The sequence below is a fragment of the Lonchura striata genome, chromosome 16 (assembly GCF_050655825.1).
Source record: "Lonchura striata isolate lonStrDom1 chromosome 16, ASM5065582v1, whole genome shotgun sequence".
Lineage (NCBI taxonomy): Eukaryota > Metazoa > Chordata > Aves > Passeriformes > Estrildidae > Lonchura > Lonchura striata.
The window spans coordinates 5044558-5061933 of record NC_140718.1 but is presented as its reverse complement, the minus strand read 5'-3'; the positions used below and the strand labels follow the sequence as shown (position 1 = coordinate 5061933).

The 17376-nt window shown below is 50.0% G+C and overlaps 1 protein-coding gene across 1 annotated transcript in view; it reads left to right on the top strand.

The window, feature by feature from the left end:
• Positions 1–1612: 1612 nt before the first annotated feature.
• The window catches only part of LOC110480547 (sodium/glucose cotransporter 2-like), a 35901-nt gene continuing 20137 nt past the window's right edge, over positions 1613–17376 (top strand). Inside the window, exons 1-7 of the mRNA XM_085593468.1 lie at positions 1613–2099; positions 6538–6609; positions 8251–8355; positions 10070–10129; positions 11483–11587; positions 13857–13962; positions 16790–16870. Of these exons, the coding sequence (XP_085449594.1) occupies positions 2025–2099; positions 6538–6609; positions 8251–8355; positions 10070–10129; positions 11483–11587; positions 13857–13962; positions 16790–16870 (604 nt within the window). The 5' untranslated portion in view covers positions 1613–2024. The remainder of the gene's footprint in view (positions 2100–6537; positions 6610–8250; positions 8356–10069; positions 10130–11482; positions 11588–13856; positions 13963–16789; positions 16871–17376) is intronic.

Sequence of the window (17376 nt, the reverse complement as noted above, 5' to 3'; positions counted from 1 at the left end):
ATTGCCCAAAAATAACTCGAAAATGGCCTAAAAAATGATGTTAAAATGGTCCCAAATATGGCCCAAAATTGACTCCTAAAAAATCCCAAAAATGGCCAAAAATGCCTCCAAAAATTGATCAAAAAAATGGCCAAAAATGACTCAAAAATTACCTTAAATGACCCAAAAAATGGCCAAAAAATTACTCAAAAAACATCCAAGAATTGCCCAAAAAGACTCAAAAAGATCCCTAAAATGTCCCAAAATTGACTCCCAAAAATGGCTCAAAAATTACTCAAAAATGTCCAAAATTATCCAAAAAATTGACTCAAAAATGAGGCAAAAATGCCTCAAAATGGCCCAAAATTGACTCCAAAAAATATCCAAAAAATGACCCAAAAAGACCCAAAAATGTCCCTAAAATGTCCAAAAATTGACTCCAAAAAATATCCAAAATTGTCCAAAAATGACTCAAAAAAATGTCCAAAAATGATTCCAAAAGTGGCTCAAAAGTGACTCCAAAAAACGTCCCAAAATAACCAAAAAATGACCCAAAATGACCCAAAATCGGCCCCTCCCCCACCCCAAAATGTCCCAAAATTGCCCCAAAATTATCCTCCAAAAAACCCCAAAATTGGCCCAAAAATGACCAAAATGGGAAAAAAATGTCCAAAAATGACCAAAATTACCCAAAATGTCCCAAAATGACCCCAAAACCGGCCCCTCCCCCACCCTCAGAGTCCTCCCCCAGCCCCTCCCCCACCCCCAAAAAAACAAACAAAAAAAACCCAAAACGCCCCAAAATTACCCCAAAATTGTCCCCCCCCAAAAAAACCCAAATTCGACCCAAAAAAAAGTCCCGAAATGACCCAAAAAGTCCCGAAATGGCCCCAAAATCCGCCCCGCCCCTCCCCCCCCCGGGTCCGGCGGGGGCGGGGGTGGGGGAGGGGAAATTTGGGGACATTTTGGGACTTTTTGGGTCATTTTGGGGCCATTTTTTGGTCTTTTTTTGGGGAGTCAATTTTTGGGGCAATTTTGGGGCATTTTGGGGGTTTTTTGTTCATTTTTTGGGGGTGGGGGAGGGGATTCTGGGGGGTGGGGGAGGGGCTGGGAGAGGACTTTGAATGTGGGGGAGGGGCCGATTTTGGGGTCATTTTGGGACATTTTGGGTCATTTTTGGGCCATTTCGGGACCATTTTTGGGCCACTTTTGAGTCCATTTTGGGACCTTTTTTTTTGGGCCATTTTTGGTCTTTTTTTGGGTCTTTTTTGGGTCTTTTTTGGGTCAATTTTTGGTCTTTTTTGTGGGTCAATTTTGGGTCAATTTTTGGGTATTTTGGGTCATTTTTGAGTCAATTTTGTTCTTTTTTTGGGGGGGTCAATTTTGGGGCATTTTTGGGCATTTTGGGGGTTTTTTTGCTGATTTTTTGGGGGTGGGGGCGGGGATTTGGGGGTGGGGGAGGGGCTGGGAGAGGACTTTGAATGTGGGGGAGGGGCTTGAAGGGTGGGGGAGGGGATTTGGGGTCATTTGGGGAAACTGAGGCACAGTTCGAGGGTGGGGGAGGGGAAATTTGGGGTGGGGGAGGGGATTTGGGGAAACTGAGGCACAGTTCGGGCGTGGGGGAGGGGAAATGTGGGGTGGGGGAGGGGATTTGGGAGATTTTGGGGAAACTGAGGCACAGTTCGAGAGTGGGGGAGGGGAAATTTGAGGTTATTTGGGGGAAACTGAGGCACGGTTCAGGAGTGGGGGAGGGGAAATTTGTGGTCACTTGGGGGAAACTGAGGCACGGTTCCCGGGTGGGGGCGGGTAAATTTGATGGGATTTGGGGAAACTGAGGCACGGTTCCCGGGTGGGGGCGGGTAAATTTGATGGGATTTGGGGAAACTGAGGCACGGTTCCCGGGTGGGGGCGGGTAAATTTGAGGTTATTGGGGGAAACTGAGGCACGGTTCGCGGGTGGGGGCGTGTCGCGGGTGGGGGAGGGGCTCGGGGGGGATTTAGGCGCGCGCCGGGGGTGGGGGAGGGGCCGCGGGGGTGGGGGAGGGGATGGCGGGAGCGGAGCCGCTGGACCTGGCGCTGCTCGGGCTCTACCTGCTGCTCCTCATGGGCCTGGGGCTGTGGGTAAGGACCCGAAATCCCCCGGATTCACCCCAAAAAAACCCGCCCCGGAAATCCCAAAATCCTGGGAATTTACCCCCAAAAAAAAATCCAACCGGGAAAATCACAAAAATCCGGGAATTCACCCCAAAAAAATCCCCAAAATCCCATAAATTCACCTCAAAATTACGGGAATTCACCCCAAAAATCCCGCCCGAATAATCCCAAAATCGTGGGAAATCAACCCAAAAAAATCCAGCCTGAAAATGCCAAATTCCCAGAAATTCACCCTAAAATATTCACCCTAAAAAATCCCAAAATCGTGGGAAATCAACCCAAAATAATCCAACCGGGAAATCCCAAAATCGTGGGAATTTACCCCAAAAAAATCCAACCGGGAAAATCACAAAAATCCGGGAATTCACCCCAAAAAAATCCCCAAAATCCCATAAATTCACCTCAAAATTCCGGGAATTCACCCCAAAAAAATCCACCCGAATAATCCCAAAATCCTGGGAATTTACCCCAAAAAAAAAAATCCAACCGGGAAAATCACAAAAATCCGGGAATTCACCCCAAGAAAATCCCCCAAATCCCATAAATTCACCTCAAAATTCCGGGAATTCACCCCAAAAAAATCCCCAAAATTCCGGGAATTCACCCCAAAAAAATCCACCCGAATAATCCCAAAATCGTGGGAATTTACCCCCAAAAAAAATCCAACCGGGAAAATCACAAAAATCCGGGAATTCACCCCAAAAAAATCCCCAAAATCCCATAAATTCAGCTCAAAATTACGGGAATTCACCCCAAAAATCCCGCCCGAATAATCCCAAAATCGTGGGAATTTACCCCAAAAAAAATCCAACCGGGAAAATCACAAAAATCCGGGAATTTACCCCAAAAAAATCCCCAAAATCCCATAAATTCACCTCAAAATTACAGGAATTCACCCCCAAAAAATCCCCAAAATCCCATAAATTCACCCCAAAATTCTGGGAATTCACCCCAAAAATCCCGCCCGAATAATCCCAAAATCGTGGGAAATCAACCCAAAAAAATCCAACCGGGAAATCCCAAAAATCTGGGAATTTACCCCAAAAAAATCCCCAAAATTCCGGGAATTTACTCCAAAAAAATCCCCAAAATTCCCAGAAATTCACCCCAAAATATTCAACCTGAAAATCCAAAAATTATGGAAATTTACCCCAAAAAATCCAACCGGGAAAATCACAAAAATCTGGGAATTTACCCCAAAAAAATCCCCCAAATCCCATAAATTCACCTCAAAATTACGGGAATTCACCCCAAAAAAATCCCCAAAATTCTGGAAATTCACCCCAAAAAATCCACTCGAATAATCCCAAAATCGTGGGAATTTACCCCAAAAAAAATCCAACCGGGAAAATCACAAAAATCTGGGAATTTACCCCAAAAAAATCCCCAAAATCCCATAAATTCACCTCAAAATTACGGGAATTCACCCCAAAAATCCCACCCGAATAATCCCAAAATCCTGGGAATTTACCCCAAAAAAATCCAACCGGGAAAATCACAAAAATCCGGGAATTTACCCCCAAAAAAATCCCCAAAATCCCATAAATTCACCTCAAAATTACGGGAATTTACCCCCAAAAAATCCCCAAAATCCCATAAATTCACCTCAAAAATCCGGGAATTTACCCCCAAAAAATCCCCAAAATGCCATAAATTCACCTCAAAATTACGGGAATTCACCCCCAAAAAAATCCCCAAAATTCCGGGAATTCACCCCAAAAAATCCACCCGAATAATCCCAAAATCGTGGGAATTTACCCCAAAAAAAATTCAACCGGGAAAATCACAAAAATCCGGGAATTTACCCCCAAAAAATCCCCCAAATCCCATAAATTCACCTCAAAATTCCGGGAATTCACCCCAAAAAAATCCCCAAAATTCCGGAAATTCACCCCAAAAAAATCCCCAAAATTCCGGAAATTCACCCCAAAAAATCCACTCGAATAATCCCAAAATCGTGGGAATTTACCCCCAAAAAAATCCAACTGGGAAAATCACAAAAATCCGGGAATTTACCCCAAGAAAATCCCCAAAATCCCATAAATTCACCTCAAAATTCCGCGAATTCACCCCAAAATATTCACCCTAAAAAATCCCAGAATCGTGGGAAATCAACCCAAAAAAATCCAACCGGGAAAATCACAAAATTCTGGGAATTTACCCCAAAAAAATCCAACCGGGAAATCCCAAAATTCCGGGAATTTACCCCAAAAAAATCCCCCAAATCCCATAAATTCACCTCAAAATTACGGGAATTCACCCCAAAAAAATCCCCAAAATTCCGGAAATTCACCCCAAAAAAATCCCCAAAATTCCGGGAATTCACCCCAAAAAAATCCACCCGAATAATCCCAAAATCGTGGGAATTTACCCCAAAAAAAATCCAACCGGGAAAATCACAAAAATCCGGGAATTTACCCCAAAAAAATCCCCCAAATCCCATAAATTCACCTCAAAATTCCGCGAATTCACCCCAAAATATTCACCCTAAAAAATCCCAGAATCGTGGGAAATCAACCCAAAAAAATCCAACCGGGAAAATCACAAAATTCTGGGAATTTACCCCAAAAAAATCCAACCGGGAAATCCCAAAATTCCGGGAATTTACCCCAAAAAAATCCCCAAAATCCCATAAATTCACCCCAAAATATCCACCCTAAAAAATCCCAAAATCGTGGGAAATCAACCCAAAAAAAAAAATCCAACCAGGAAATCCCAAAATTCTGTCAATTTACCCCAAAAAATTCCCCAAAATTCCGGGAATTCACCCCAAAATATTCACCCTATAAAATCCCAAAATCGTGGGAAATCAACCCAAAAAAAATCCAACCGCGAAATCCCAAAATTCTGGGAATTTACCCCCAAAAAAATCCCCAAAATTCCGGAAATTCACCCCAAAATATTCAACCTGAAAATCCAAAAATTATGGAAATTTACCCCAAAAAAATCCAACCGGGAAAATCACAAAAATCTGGCAATTTACCCCCAAAAAATCACCTGAAAAATCCTAAAATCTCAGAAATTCATCCCAAAAAAATCCATGTTAAAAATCCCAAATTCCCAGAAATTCACCCCAAAATATCCACCCTAAAAAATCCCAAAATCGTGGGAAATCAACCCAAAAAAAAAATCCAACCAGGAAATCCCAAAATTCTGTGAATTTACCCCAAAAAATTCCCCAAAATTCTGGGAATTCACCCCAAAATATTCACCCTGAAAATCCCCAAATCCTGGAAAATCAACCCAAAAAATTCACCCCAAAAAATCCCCAAATCCTGATAATTCACCCCAAAAAATCCACCGTAAATATCCCCAAAATCCCAGAAATTCGCTTCAAAATATTCACCCTGAAAATCCAAAAATTCTGGGAATTTACCCCAAAAAAATCCACCCTGAAAATCCCCAAATCCTGGAAAATCAACCAAAAAAATCCCCAAAATCCTGGAAAACCCACCCAAAAATATAAATTTTTAAAATCCCCAAATCCTGAAAATTTATCCCAAAAAACATCCACCCTGAAAATCCCCAAATCCTGGAAAATCAACCCAAAAATACCAATTTGTAAAATCCCCAAATCTCAGAGAATCAGCCCAAAAAAATCAACTTTAAAAATCCCTAAAATCCCAGAAATTCACCCTGAAAAATTCAACTTTAAAAACCCCCAAATTCCCAGAAATTCACCCCAAAAAATCCACCCTGAAAATCCCCAAATCCAGGAAAATCAACCCCAAAAATGTAGCCCATACTGGTTTATACTGGTTTATACTGGTCCATACTGGTTTATACTGGTCTGTACTGGTTTATACTGGTCCATACTGGTCCATACTGGTTTATACTGGTTTTTACTGGTCCATACTGGTCCGTACTGGTCCATACTGGTTTATACCAGTTTATACTGGTTTATACTGGTCCGTACTGGTCCATACTGGTTTATACCGGTTTATACCGGTTTATACTGGTCTGTACTGGTCCATACCGGTCCATACTGGTTTATACTGGTCCGTACTGGTCCATACTGGTTTATACCGGTTTATACTGGTTTATACTGGTCTGTACTGGTCCATACCGGTCCATACTGGTTTATACCGGTTTATACTGGTTTATACTGGTCCGTACTGGTCCATACTGGTTTATACCGGTTTATACCGGTTTATACTGGTTTATACTGGTCTGTACTGGTCCATACTGGTTTATACCTGTTTATACTGGTTTATACTGGTCCATACTGGTCCATACTGGTTTATACCGGTTTATACCGGTTTATACTGGTCTGTACTGGTCCATACCGGTCCATACTGGTTTATACCGGTTTATACTGGTTTATACTGGTCCGTACTGGTCCATACTGGTTTATACCGGTTTATACCGGTTTATACTGGTCTATACTGGTCCGTACTGGTCCCAGGCCCTGCGCCGGCGCGGTGGGCGGAGCCTCTCCGGGTATTTCCTGGCCGGACGCAGCATGAGCTGGGCCCCGGTGAGTTTTATACTGGTTTATACTGGTTTATACTGGTTTATACTGGTTTAGAATGCTTTATCATAATTTAAGGCACTTATCCAATATGGCGCCCAAAATGGCTGCCACCATCGGAGTTTACAAGATGGCTGCCCAAGATGGCTGCCACCATTGGAGTTTACAAAATGGCTGCCCAAGATGGCTGCCACAGAATGAATCTAAGATGGCTCCCCACTGCGGCCAGCCATTGGTTTATAGTGGTTTATATTGGTTTGTACTGGTTTATACTGGTTTATACTGGTTTATACTGGTTTGGACTGGGAATGGAGGGATCACCTTGGGGTCACTCAGGGTCACTCTGGTCACTCATTGGTCACTCAGGGTCACTCGGGTCACTCACTGGTCACTCAGGTCACTCATTGATCACTCATTGGTCACTCACTGGTCACTCAGGGTCACTCTGGTCACCCATTGGTCACTCATTGGTCACCCATTGGTCACTCTGTGGTCAGCCATTGGTCACTCTGTGGTCACTCAGGGTCACTCAGTGGTCACTCTGTGGTCACCCATTGGTCACTCATTGGTCACTCAGGGTCACTCATTGGTCACCCATTGGTCACTCGTTGGTCACTCAGGTCACCCATTGGTTACTCATTGGTCACCCATTGGTCACTCAGGGTCACTCAGGTCACCCATTGGTCACTCAGGGTCACTCATGGTCACTGTGGTCACCCATTGGTCACTCATTGGTCACTCAGGGTCACTCAGGGTCACTCTGGTCACCCATTGGTCACTCAGGGTCACTCAGGGTCACTCATTGGTCACTCATTGGTCACTCAGTGGTCACCCATTGGTCACTCAGGGTCACTCTGGTCACTCAGGTCACCCATTGGTCACTCATTGGTCACCCATTGGTCACTCATTGGTCACTCAGGGGTCACTCATTGGTCACTCAGGGTCACTCGTTGGTCACTCAGGGTCACTCATTGGTCACTCATTGGTCACTCATTGGTCACTCAGGGTCACTCGTTGGTCACTCAGGGTCACTCATTGGTCACTCATTGGTCACTCAGGGTCACTCAGGGTCACTCATTGGTCACCCATTGGTCACTCATTGATCACTCCTTGGTCACCCATTGGTCACCCATTGGTCACTCATTGGTCACTCAGGGTCACTCTGGTCACTCAGGGTCACTCTGGTCACTCAGGGGTCACTCAGGTCACCCATTGGTCACTCTGTGGTCACTCAGGGTCACTCAGGTCACCCATTGGTCACTCAGGGTCACTCTGGTCACCCATTGGTCACTCAGGGTCACTCAGGTCACCCATTGGTCACCCATTGGTCACTCTGGTCACCCATTGGTCACTCATTGGTCACTCAGGGTCACTCTGGTCACCCATTGGTCACTCATTGGTCACTCAGGGTCACTCATTGGTCACCCATTGGTCACTCTGGTCACCCATTGGTCACTCATTGGTCACTCAGGGTCACTCATGGTGACTCATTGGTCACTCAGGGGTCACTCAGGGTCACTCATTGGTCACTCAGGGTCACTCTGGTCACTCAGGGTCACTCAGGTCACCCATTGGTCACTCAGGGTCACTCAGGTCACCCATTGGTCACTCAGGTCACCCATTGGTCACTCTGTGGTCACTCCCCAGGTGGGCGCCTCCCTCTTCGCCAGCAACATCGGCTCCGGCCACTTCGTGGGGCTGGCGGGGACGGGCGCGGCGGGCGGCATCGCCGTGGGCGGCTTCGAGTGGAGCGTGAGTGGCCACGTATCGCGAGAGCGCCGCCAGACATCGCGAGAGCGCCGCCAGACATCGCGAGAGCGCTGCAAACATCGCGAGAGCGCTGCAAACATCGCGAGAGCGCGCCAGATATCGCGAGAGCGCGCCAGATATCGCGAGAGCGCGCCAGATATCGCAATAGCACGCCAGATCTCGCGAGAGCCCCGCGCGAAATGCCGCGATATGCCGCGCGCCGCCAGATATCGCGAGAGCGCCGCGCGAAATGCCGCGAAATGCCGCGCGCCGCCAGATATCGCGAGAGCGCCGCCAGATATCGCGAGAGCGCCGCGCGAAATGCCGCTAAATGCGGCGCGCCGCCGCCAGATATCGCGATACCGCCGCCAAACATCGCGATGGCGCCGCGATTTTGGGGTCATTTCGGGACATTTTGGGTCATTTTTGGGCCATTTTGGGACCAATTTTGGGCCACTTTTGAGTCCATTTTGGGACTTTTTTTTTTTGGGACATTTTTGGTCTTTTTTTGCGTCTTTTTTTGCGTCTTTTTTGCGTCTTTTTTGGGTCTTTTTTGCTTCTTTTTTGGGTGATTTTTGGGTCATTTTTTGGTCTTTTTTGGGGGTCAATTTTGAGGCAATTTTTGAGAATTTTGGGTCATTTTTGGGTCATTTTTTGGTCTTTTTTGGGGGGGCAATTTTGGGGCATTTTGGGGGTTTTTTTGTTCATTTTTTGGGGGTGGGGGAGGGGATTCTGGGGGGTGGGGGAGGGGCTGGGAGAGGACTTTGAATGTGGGGGAGGGGCCGATTTTGGGGTCATTTTGGGACATTTTGGGTCATTTTTGGGCCATTTTGGGACCAATTTTGGGCCACTTTCGAGTCCATTTTGGGACCTTTTTGTTGGGCCATTTTTGGTCTTTTTTTGTGTCTTTTTTGGGTCTATTTTAGGTCATTTTTGGGTCAATTTTTGGTCTTTTTTGGGGGACAATTTTGGGGCAATTTTTGGGAATTTTGGGTCCTTTTTTTGGGTCATTTTTGGTCTTTTTTGGGGGGTCAGTTTTGGGGCAATTTTTGGGCATTTTGGGGGTTTTTTTTGCTCATTTTTTAGGGGGTGGGGGCGGGGATTTGGGGGTGGGGGAGGGTCTGGGAGAGGACTTAGAATGTGGGGGAGGGGCCGATTTTGGGGTCATTTCGGGACATTTTGGGTCATTTTTGGGCCATTTTTGGGCCACTTTTGAGTCCATTTTGGGACCTTTTTTTTGGGCCATTTTTGGTCTTTTTTTGCGTCTTTTTTGGGTCTTTTTTGGGGCAATTTTGGGTCAATTTTTGGCCTTTTTTGGGGGACAATTTTGGGGCAATTTTTGGGAATTTTGGGTCATTTTTGGGGCCATTTTTTGGTCTTTTTTTGGGGGGCAATTTTTGGGCATTTTGGGGGTTTTTGTTGCTCATTTTTTGGGGGTGGGGGAGGGGATTCTGGGGAGTGGGGGAGGGGCTGGGAGAGGACTTTGAATGTGGGGGAGGGGCCTGAAGGGTGGGGGAGGGGATTTGTGGTCACTTGGGGGAAACTGAGGCACAGTTCGAGGGTGGGGGAGGGGAAATTTGGGGTGGGGGAGGGGATTTGGGGAAACTGAGGCACAGTTTGGAGCTTCCCGTCGCGCTCCCCCCCCCTTTTATCGCGATGCGACAGCGCCCCCTGCTGGTCCTGTCGCGATATGACCGCGCCCCCCAAAATTCCACAGGGAATGTTCATCGTGCTGCTGCTGGGCTGGGTGTTCGTGCCCATCTACCTGAGGGCTGGGGTGAGACTGGTTTGGACTGGTTTGGACTGGTTTGGACTGGGAGGGGACTGGGATAAACTGGGAGGGACTGGGAGGGAACTGGGAGGGACTGGGAGGGACTGGGAGGGAACTGGGACAAACTGGGAGGGACTGGGAATGGACTGGGAATGGACTGGGAGGGACTGGGAATGGACTGGGTTATACTGGTTTATACTGGGAGGGACTGGGATAAACTGGGATGGACTGGGCAGAGTTTGGGGCGTGGCTTCAAGGGTCTGGGCGTGATTTTTGTGTGTCCCGGGTGGGCGTGGCCTAATTGAGAGTGGGCGTGGCCTAATTGGGATTGGGCGTGGCCTAATTGGGATTGGGAGTGGCCTAATGGGGATTGGGCGGGGCCTAATGGGGATTGGGCGTGGCCTAATTGGGATTGGTAATTGCCTAATTGGGATTGGGCGTGGCCTGATTGGGATTGGGCGTGGCCTAATTGGGATTGGTCTTTGCCTAATTGGGATTGGGCGTGGCCTAGTTGGGATTGGGCGTGACCTAATTGGGATTGGGCGTGGCCTAATTGGGATTGGTAGTTTCTTAACTGGGATTGGGCGTGGCCTAATTGGGATTGGGTGTGGCCCAATTGGGATTGGGCGTGGCCTAATTGGGATTGGGCGTGGCCTAATTGGGATTGGTCTTTGCCTAATTGGGATTGGGTGTGGCCTAATTGGGATTGGTCTTTGCCTAATTGGGATTGGGTGTGGCCTAATTGGGATTGGTCTTTGCCTAATTGGGATTGGGCGTGGCCTAATTGGGATTGGTCTTTGCCTAATTGGGATTGGGTGTGGCCTAATTGGGATTGGTCTTTGCCTAATTGGGATTGGGCGTGGCCAAATTGGGATTGGGTGTGGCCTATTTGGGATTGGGCGTGGCCTAATTGGGGTTGGGCGTGGCCTAATTGGGATTGGGCGTGGCCTAATTGGGATTGACTGTGGCCTAATTGGGATTGGACGTGGCCTAATTGGGATTGGGCGTGGCCTAATTGGGATTGGTCGCGGCCTAATTGGGATTGGGTGTGGCCTAATTGGGATTGGGGGTGGCCTAATTGGGATTGACTGTGGCCTAATTGGGATTGGTCATTGCCTAATTGGGATTGGGCGTGGTCTAATGGGGATTGGTCATTACTTAATTGGGATTGGGCATGGCCTAATTGGGATTGGTCGTTTCCTAATTGGGATTGGGTGTGGCCTAATTGGTATTGGTCGTTACTTAATTGGGATTGGGCGTGGCCTAATGGGGATTGGTCGTTAGTTAATTGGGATTGGGCGTGTCCGGGCGGTGGGCGTGTCCCGGGTGGGCGTGGCCTGAGCGGGTGGGCGTGGCCAGGTGAGCACCATGCCCGAGTACCTGGGCCGGCGCTTCGGGGGCGGGCGGATCCGGCTCTACCTGGCGCTGCTCTCGCTGGGGCTCTACGTCTGCACCAAGATCTCGGTACTGGTTATACTGGTTTGGACTGGGAGGGGCTGGGAGGGGCTGGGAACAAACTGGGTTATACTGGTTTGGACTGGGAGGGGACTGGGAGGGGCTGGGAGGGGCTGGGAACAAACTGGGAGGGACTGGGAGGGGTTGGGACCAAACTGGGTTATACTGGTTTGTACTGGGAACAAACTGGGAGGGGCTGGGAGAGGCTGGGAGGGACTGGGACCAAACTGGGTTATACTGGTTTGGACTGGGAGGGACTGGGAGGGACTGGGAGGGACTGGGACCTGGGGCTGCTCTCGCTGGGGCTCTACGTCTGCACCAAGATCTCGGTACTGGTTATACTGGTTTGGACTGGAAGGGGCTGGGAGGGGCTGGGAACAAACTGGGTTATACTGGTTTGGACTGGGAGGGACTGGGAGTGGACTGGGAGGGACTGGGACCTGGCGCTGCTCTCGCTGGGGCTCTACGTCTGCACCAAGATCTCGGTACTGGTTATACTGGTTTGGACTGGGAGGGGCTGGGAGGGGCTGGGAACAAACTGGGTTATACTGGTTTGTACTGGGAGGGGCTGGAAGGGACTGGGAACAAACTGGGTTATACTGGTTTGTACTGGGAGGGACTGGGAGGGACTGGGAGGGACTGGGAGGGACTGGGAACAAACTGGGTTATACTGGTTTGGACTGGGAGGGACTGGGAGGGACTGGGAGGGACTGGGAACAAACTGGGTTATACTGGTTTGTACTGGGAGGGGCTGGAAGGGACTGGGAACAAACTGGGTTATACTGGTTTGGACTGGGAGGGACTGGGAGGGGCTGGGAGGGGCTGGGACCAAACTGGGTTATACTGGTTTGTACTGGGAGGGACTGGGAGGGGCTGGGAACAAACTGGGTTATACTGGTTTGGACTGGGAGGGACTGGGAGGGGCTGGGAGGGGCTGGGACCAAACTGGGTTATACTGGTTTGGACTGGTTTGTACTGGGAGGGACTGGGACATGACGCTGCTCTCGCTGGGGCTCTACGTCTGCACCAAGATCTCGGTACTGGTTATACTGGTTTGCACTGGTTTGGACTGGGAGGGGCTGGGAGGGGCTGGGAACAAACTGGGTTATACTGGTTTGTACTGGGAGGGAACTGGGAGTGGGGAAGAAGCTCCAAATTCCACAGGGACCCCCCAGATCCCTCCCAGTATAACCCAGTATAACCCAATTCCCTCCTAGTCCCTCCCAGTATAAACCAGTTCCCTCCCAGTTCCCTCCCAGTATAAACCAGTTTCCTCCCAGTTCCCTCCCAGTCTATCCCAGTCCCCCCCCAGTATAAACCAGTATAACCCATTTTTTTCCCAGTCCCTCCAAGTCCTCCCCAGTCCCTCCCACTCCATTCCCAGTCCCTCCCAGTATAACCCAGTCCATTCCCAGTCCCCCCCAGTCCCTCCAAGTCCAACCCAGTCTGTCCCAGCATATCCCAGTCCATTCCCAGCATATCCCAGTTCCCTCCCAGTTTATCCCAGTCCCTCCCAGTTTATCCGAGTTCCCCCCCAGTTCCTCCCCAGTCCCTCCCAGTCCATCCCAGTCCATTCCCAGTTAATCCCAGTCCATCCCAATCTCTCCCAGTTTATCCTAGCCCATTCCCAGTCCCTCCCAGTTCCATCCCAGTCCCTCCCAGTCCCTCCCAGTCTATTCCCAGTTAATCCCAGTCCCTCCCAGTTTATCCTAGCCCATTCCCATTCCCTCCCAGTCCCCTCCCAGTCCCCTCCCAGTCCCCTCCCAGTCCCTCCCAGTCCCTCCCAGTCCCCTCCCAGTCCCTCCCAGTCCATCCCAGTCCATTCCCAGTTAATCCCAGTCTCTCCCAGTTTATCCTAGCCCATTCCCAGTCCCTCCCAGTTCATTTCCAGTTTATCCCAGTTCCTCCCAGTTCCCTCCCAGTCCATCGCAGTCCATTCCAGTCCCTCCCAGTATAAACCAGTTCCCTCCCAGTCCATCGCAGTCCATTCCAGTCTCTCCCAGTATAAACCAGTTCCCTCCCAGTTCCATCCCAGTCCCTCCCAGTTCCCTCCCAGTTCATTCCCAGTTTGTCCCAGTCCCTCCCAGTCCATCCCAGTTCCTCCCCAGTCCCTCCAAGTCCCTCCCAGTCTCTCCCAGTCCATTCCCAGTTAATCCCAGTCCCTCCCAGTTTATCCTAACCCCTCCCAGTTCACTTCCAGTTTATCCCAGTTTATCCCAGTTCCTCCCAGTCCCTCCCAGTCCCTCCCAGTCCGTCCCAGTACAAACCAGTTTGGCAGGTGGACATGTACTCGGGGGCGCTGTTCATCCGCGAGGCGCTGGGCTGGGACCTGTATGGCTCTGTGGGGGCGCTGCTGGCCGTGACCGCCGTCTACACCGTCACTGGTCCGTACTGGTTTGTACTGGTTTGTACTGGTTTGGGCCGGCAGGGACTGGGAGGGGGCTGGGAGGGACTGGGAGGGACTGGGAGGGAAGTGGGAGGGGATAAAAGGGTTAAAAATGGGGAATAATCAGATTTTTTATACTGGTTTGTACTGGTTTATACTGGTTTGGGACTGGTTTGGGACGGGTTTATACTGGTTGTACTGGGAAGGCACTGGGAGGGAAATGGGAAGGGACTGGGATAAACTGGGATGGAACTGGGATAAACTGGGAGGGACTGGGAGGGGATGGAAGGGTTAAAAGTGGGGAATAATCGGTGGTGGAGGGGATTTTGTATACTGGTTTGTACTGGTTTGTACTGGTTTGGGACTGGTTTATACTGGTTTGTACTGGGAAGGGTGTGGGAGGGACTGGGAGGGAACTGGGAGGGACTGGGATGAACTGGGAGGGACTGGGAGGGAACTGGGAATGGACTGGGTTATACTGGGTGTTACTGGCGGTGAACTGGGAGGGACTGGGAGGGAACTGGGAGGGGATGAAAGGGTTAAAAATGGGGAATAATCGGATTTTTTATACTGGTTTGTACTGGTTTGGGACTGGTTTGGGACGGGTTTATACTGGTTTGTACTGGGAAGGCACTGGGAGGGAAATGGGAAGGGATGGAAGGGTTAAAAGTGGGGAATAATCGGTGCTGGGGCGATTTCTTATACTGGTTTATACTGGTTTATACTGGTTTGGGATTAGTTCATACTGGTTTATACTGGTTTGGGACTGGTTCATACTGGTTTATACTGGTTTTTACTGGTTTATACTGGTTTGGGACTGGTTTATACTGGTTTTGGACTGGTTTATACTGGGCAGGGCTGGGAGAGGATTAAAGGGTCAAAAGTGGGCGTGGCCTAAAGTGATATGGGCGTGGCTTTGAGCGGGTGGGCGTGGCCTAGCAGGATGTGGGTGTGGCTTAAGGTGTCTGGGCGTGGCTTGTTTTTAATTGTTTTGTAATTATTTTCTTAATTGTTTTCTTAATTGTTTTGCCACTGGGTGTGGCCTAACTGGGTGTGGGCGTGGCTTAATTAGGTCTGGGCGTGGTTTTTGACTGGTGGGCGTGGCCTAGCAGGATGTGGGTGTGGCTTAAGGGGTCTGGGCGTGGCTTAATCGAACCTGGGCGTGGCTAAACTGAGTGTGGGCGTGGTTTTAGTGAAGTGGGTGTGGCTTAATTATAAATGGGCGTGGCTTAACTGGGTCTGTGCGTGGCCTATATCGGTGTGGGCGTGGCTTTGGACTTGTGGGCGTGGTCTATCTGGGTATGGGCGTGGCCTGAAGGGGAGTGGGTGTGGTCTAATGGGTATGGGCGTGGCTTAAATGGATATGGGCGTGGTTTTGGAGGGATGGGCGTGGTCTAACATGTGTGGGCGTGGTTTAAATTGGTCTGGGCGTGGTTTGGGACTGGTGGGCGTGGCCTGATGGACATGGGCGTGGTCTACCTGTGTATGGGCGTGGTTTTGGACTGGTGGGTGTGGCCTAAATGGGCAGGGCGTGGCTTAATTTGCCATGGGCGTGGCTTTGGAGGGATGGGCGTGGCCTAACATGTGTGGGCGTGGTTTAAATTGGTCTGGGCGTGGTTTTAACTGGTGGGCGTGGCCTGATGGACATGGGCGTGGCCTATCCGGGTATGGGCGTGGTTTTAACTGATGGGCGTGGCCTAAATGGACTGGGCGTGGCTTAATTTGACATGGGCGTGGCTTTAAAAGGATGGGCGTGGCCTAACGCATGTGGGCGTGGTTTAATTGGGTTTGGGCGTGGTTTTAACTGGTGGGCGTGGTCTGATGGATATGGGCGTGGCCTAGCCGGGTATGGGTGTGGTTTTGGACCGATGGGCGTGGCCTAACGAGTATGGGCGTGGTTTAAATGTGTCTGGGCGTGGTTTTGGACTGGTGGGCGTGGCCTAAATGGGATGGGCGTGGCTTAATTTACCATGGGCGTGGTTTTGGACTGGTGGGCGTGGTCTAACAGGGCGTGGGCGTGGCCTAACGAATGTGGGCGTGGGTTTGGACTGGTGGGCGTGGCCTAAATGGGCTTGGCGTAGCTTAATTTGCCATGGGCGTGGCTTTGGAGGGATGGGCGTGGTCTAACACGTGTGGGCGTGGTTTAAATGAGTCTGGGCGTGGTTTTAAATGGTGGGCGTGGTCTGATGGACATGGGCGTGACCTACCGGGTCTGGGTGTGGTTTTGGACTGGTGGGTGTGGTCTGATGGACATGGGCGTGGTCTACCTGTGTATGGGCGTGGTTTTGGACTGGTGGGTGTGGCCTAAATGGGATGGGCGTGGCTTAATTTGCCATGGGCGTGGCTTTGGAGGGATGGGCGTGGCCTAACGCATGTGGGCGTGGTTTAAATGAGTCTGGGCGTGGTTTTAAATGGTGGGCGTGGTCTGATGGATATGGGCGTGACCTAGCCGGGTCTGGGCGTGGCTTTGGACTGGTGGGTGTGGCCTAAATGGACTGGGCGTGGCTTAATTTGCCTTGAGCGTGGCTTTGGAGGGATGGGCGTGGCCTAACGAATGTGGGCGTGGCTTTGGACTGGTGGGCGTGGTCTATCTGGGTGTGGGCGTGGCTTTGAACTGGTGGGCGTGGCCTAACCGAGGATGGGCGTGGCTTAATTTACCATAGGCGTGGCTTTGGATGGATGGGCGTGGCCTAACGCATGTGGGCGTGGTTTAATTGGGTCTGGGCGTGGTTTTAACTGGTGGGCGTGGTCTAACCGGGCATGGGCGTGGCCTAACGAGTGTGGGCGTGGCCTAACGGGGTGTGGTCGCCGGTGGGCGTGGCCAGGCGGGCTGACGGCGCTGATGTTCGCGGACGTGCTGCAGACCCTCATCATCATCGCGGGCGCCTCCGTGCTGGCCGGCTACGGTGGGGATACTGGTTTATACTGGTTTATACTGGTTTATACTGGTTTACAGTGGTTTACATTGGTTTTTACTGGTTTATACTTGTTTTTACTGGTTTATACTGGGAGGGATTGAGTTACACTGGGAGGGGACGGGGAGGGACTGGGAACCACCACTGTGGGGCCTTACTGGTTTATACTGGTTTACACTGGTTTACACTGTTTTATACTGGTTTATACTGGTATTTACTGGTTTATACTGGTTTTACTGTTTTATACTGGTTTATACTGGGGGGAGACTGGGAGGGGACTGGGAGGGACTGGGAACCACCACTGTGGGGCCTTACTGGTTTATACTGGTTTACACTGGTTTATACTGGTTTATACTGGTATTTACTGGTTTATACTGGTTTTACTGTTTTATACTGGTTTATACTGGGGGGAGACTGGGAGGGGACTGGGAGGGACTGGGAGGGACTGGGAAGCACCACTGTGATGCCTTATACTGGTTTATACTGGTTCATACTGG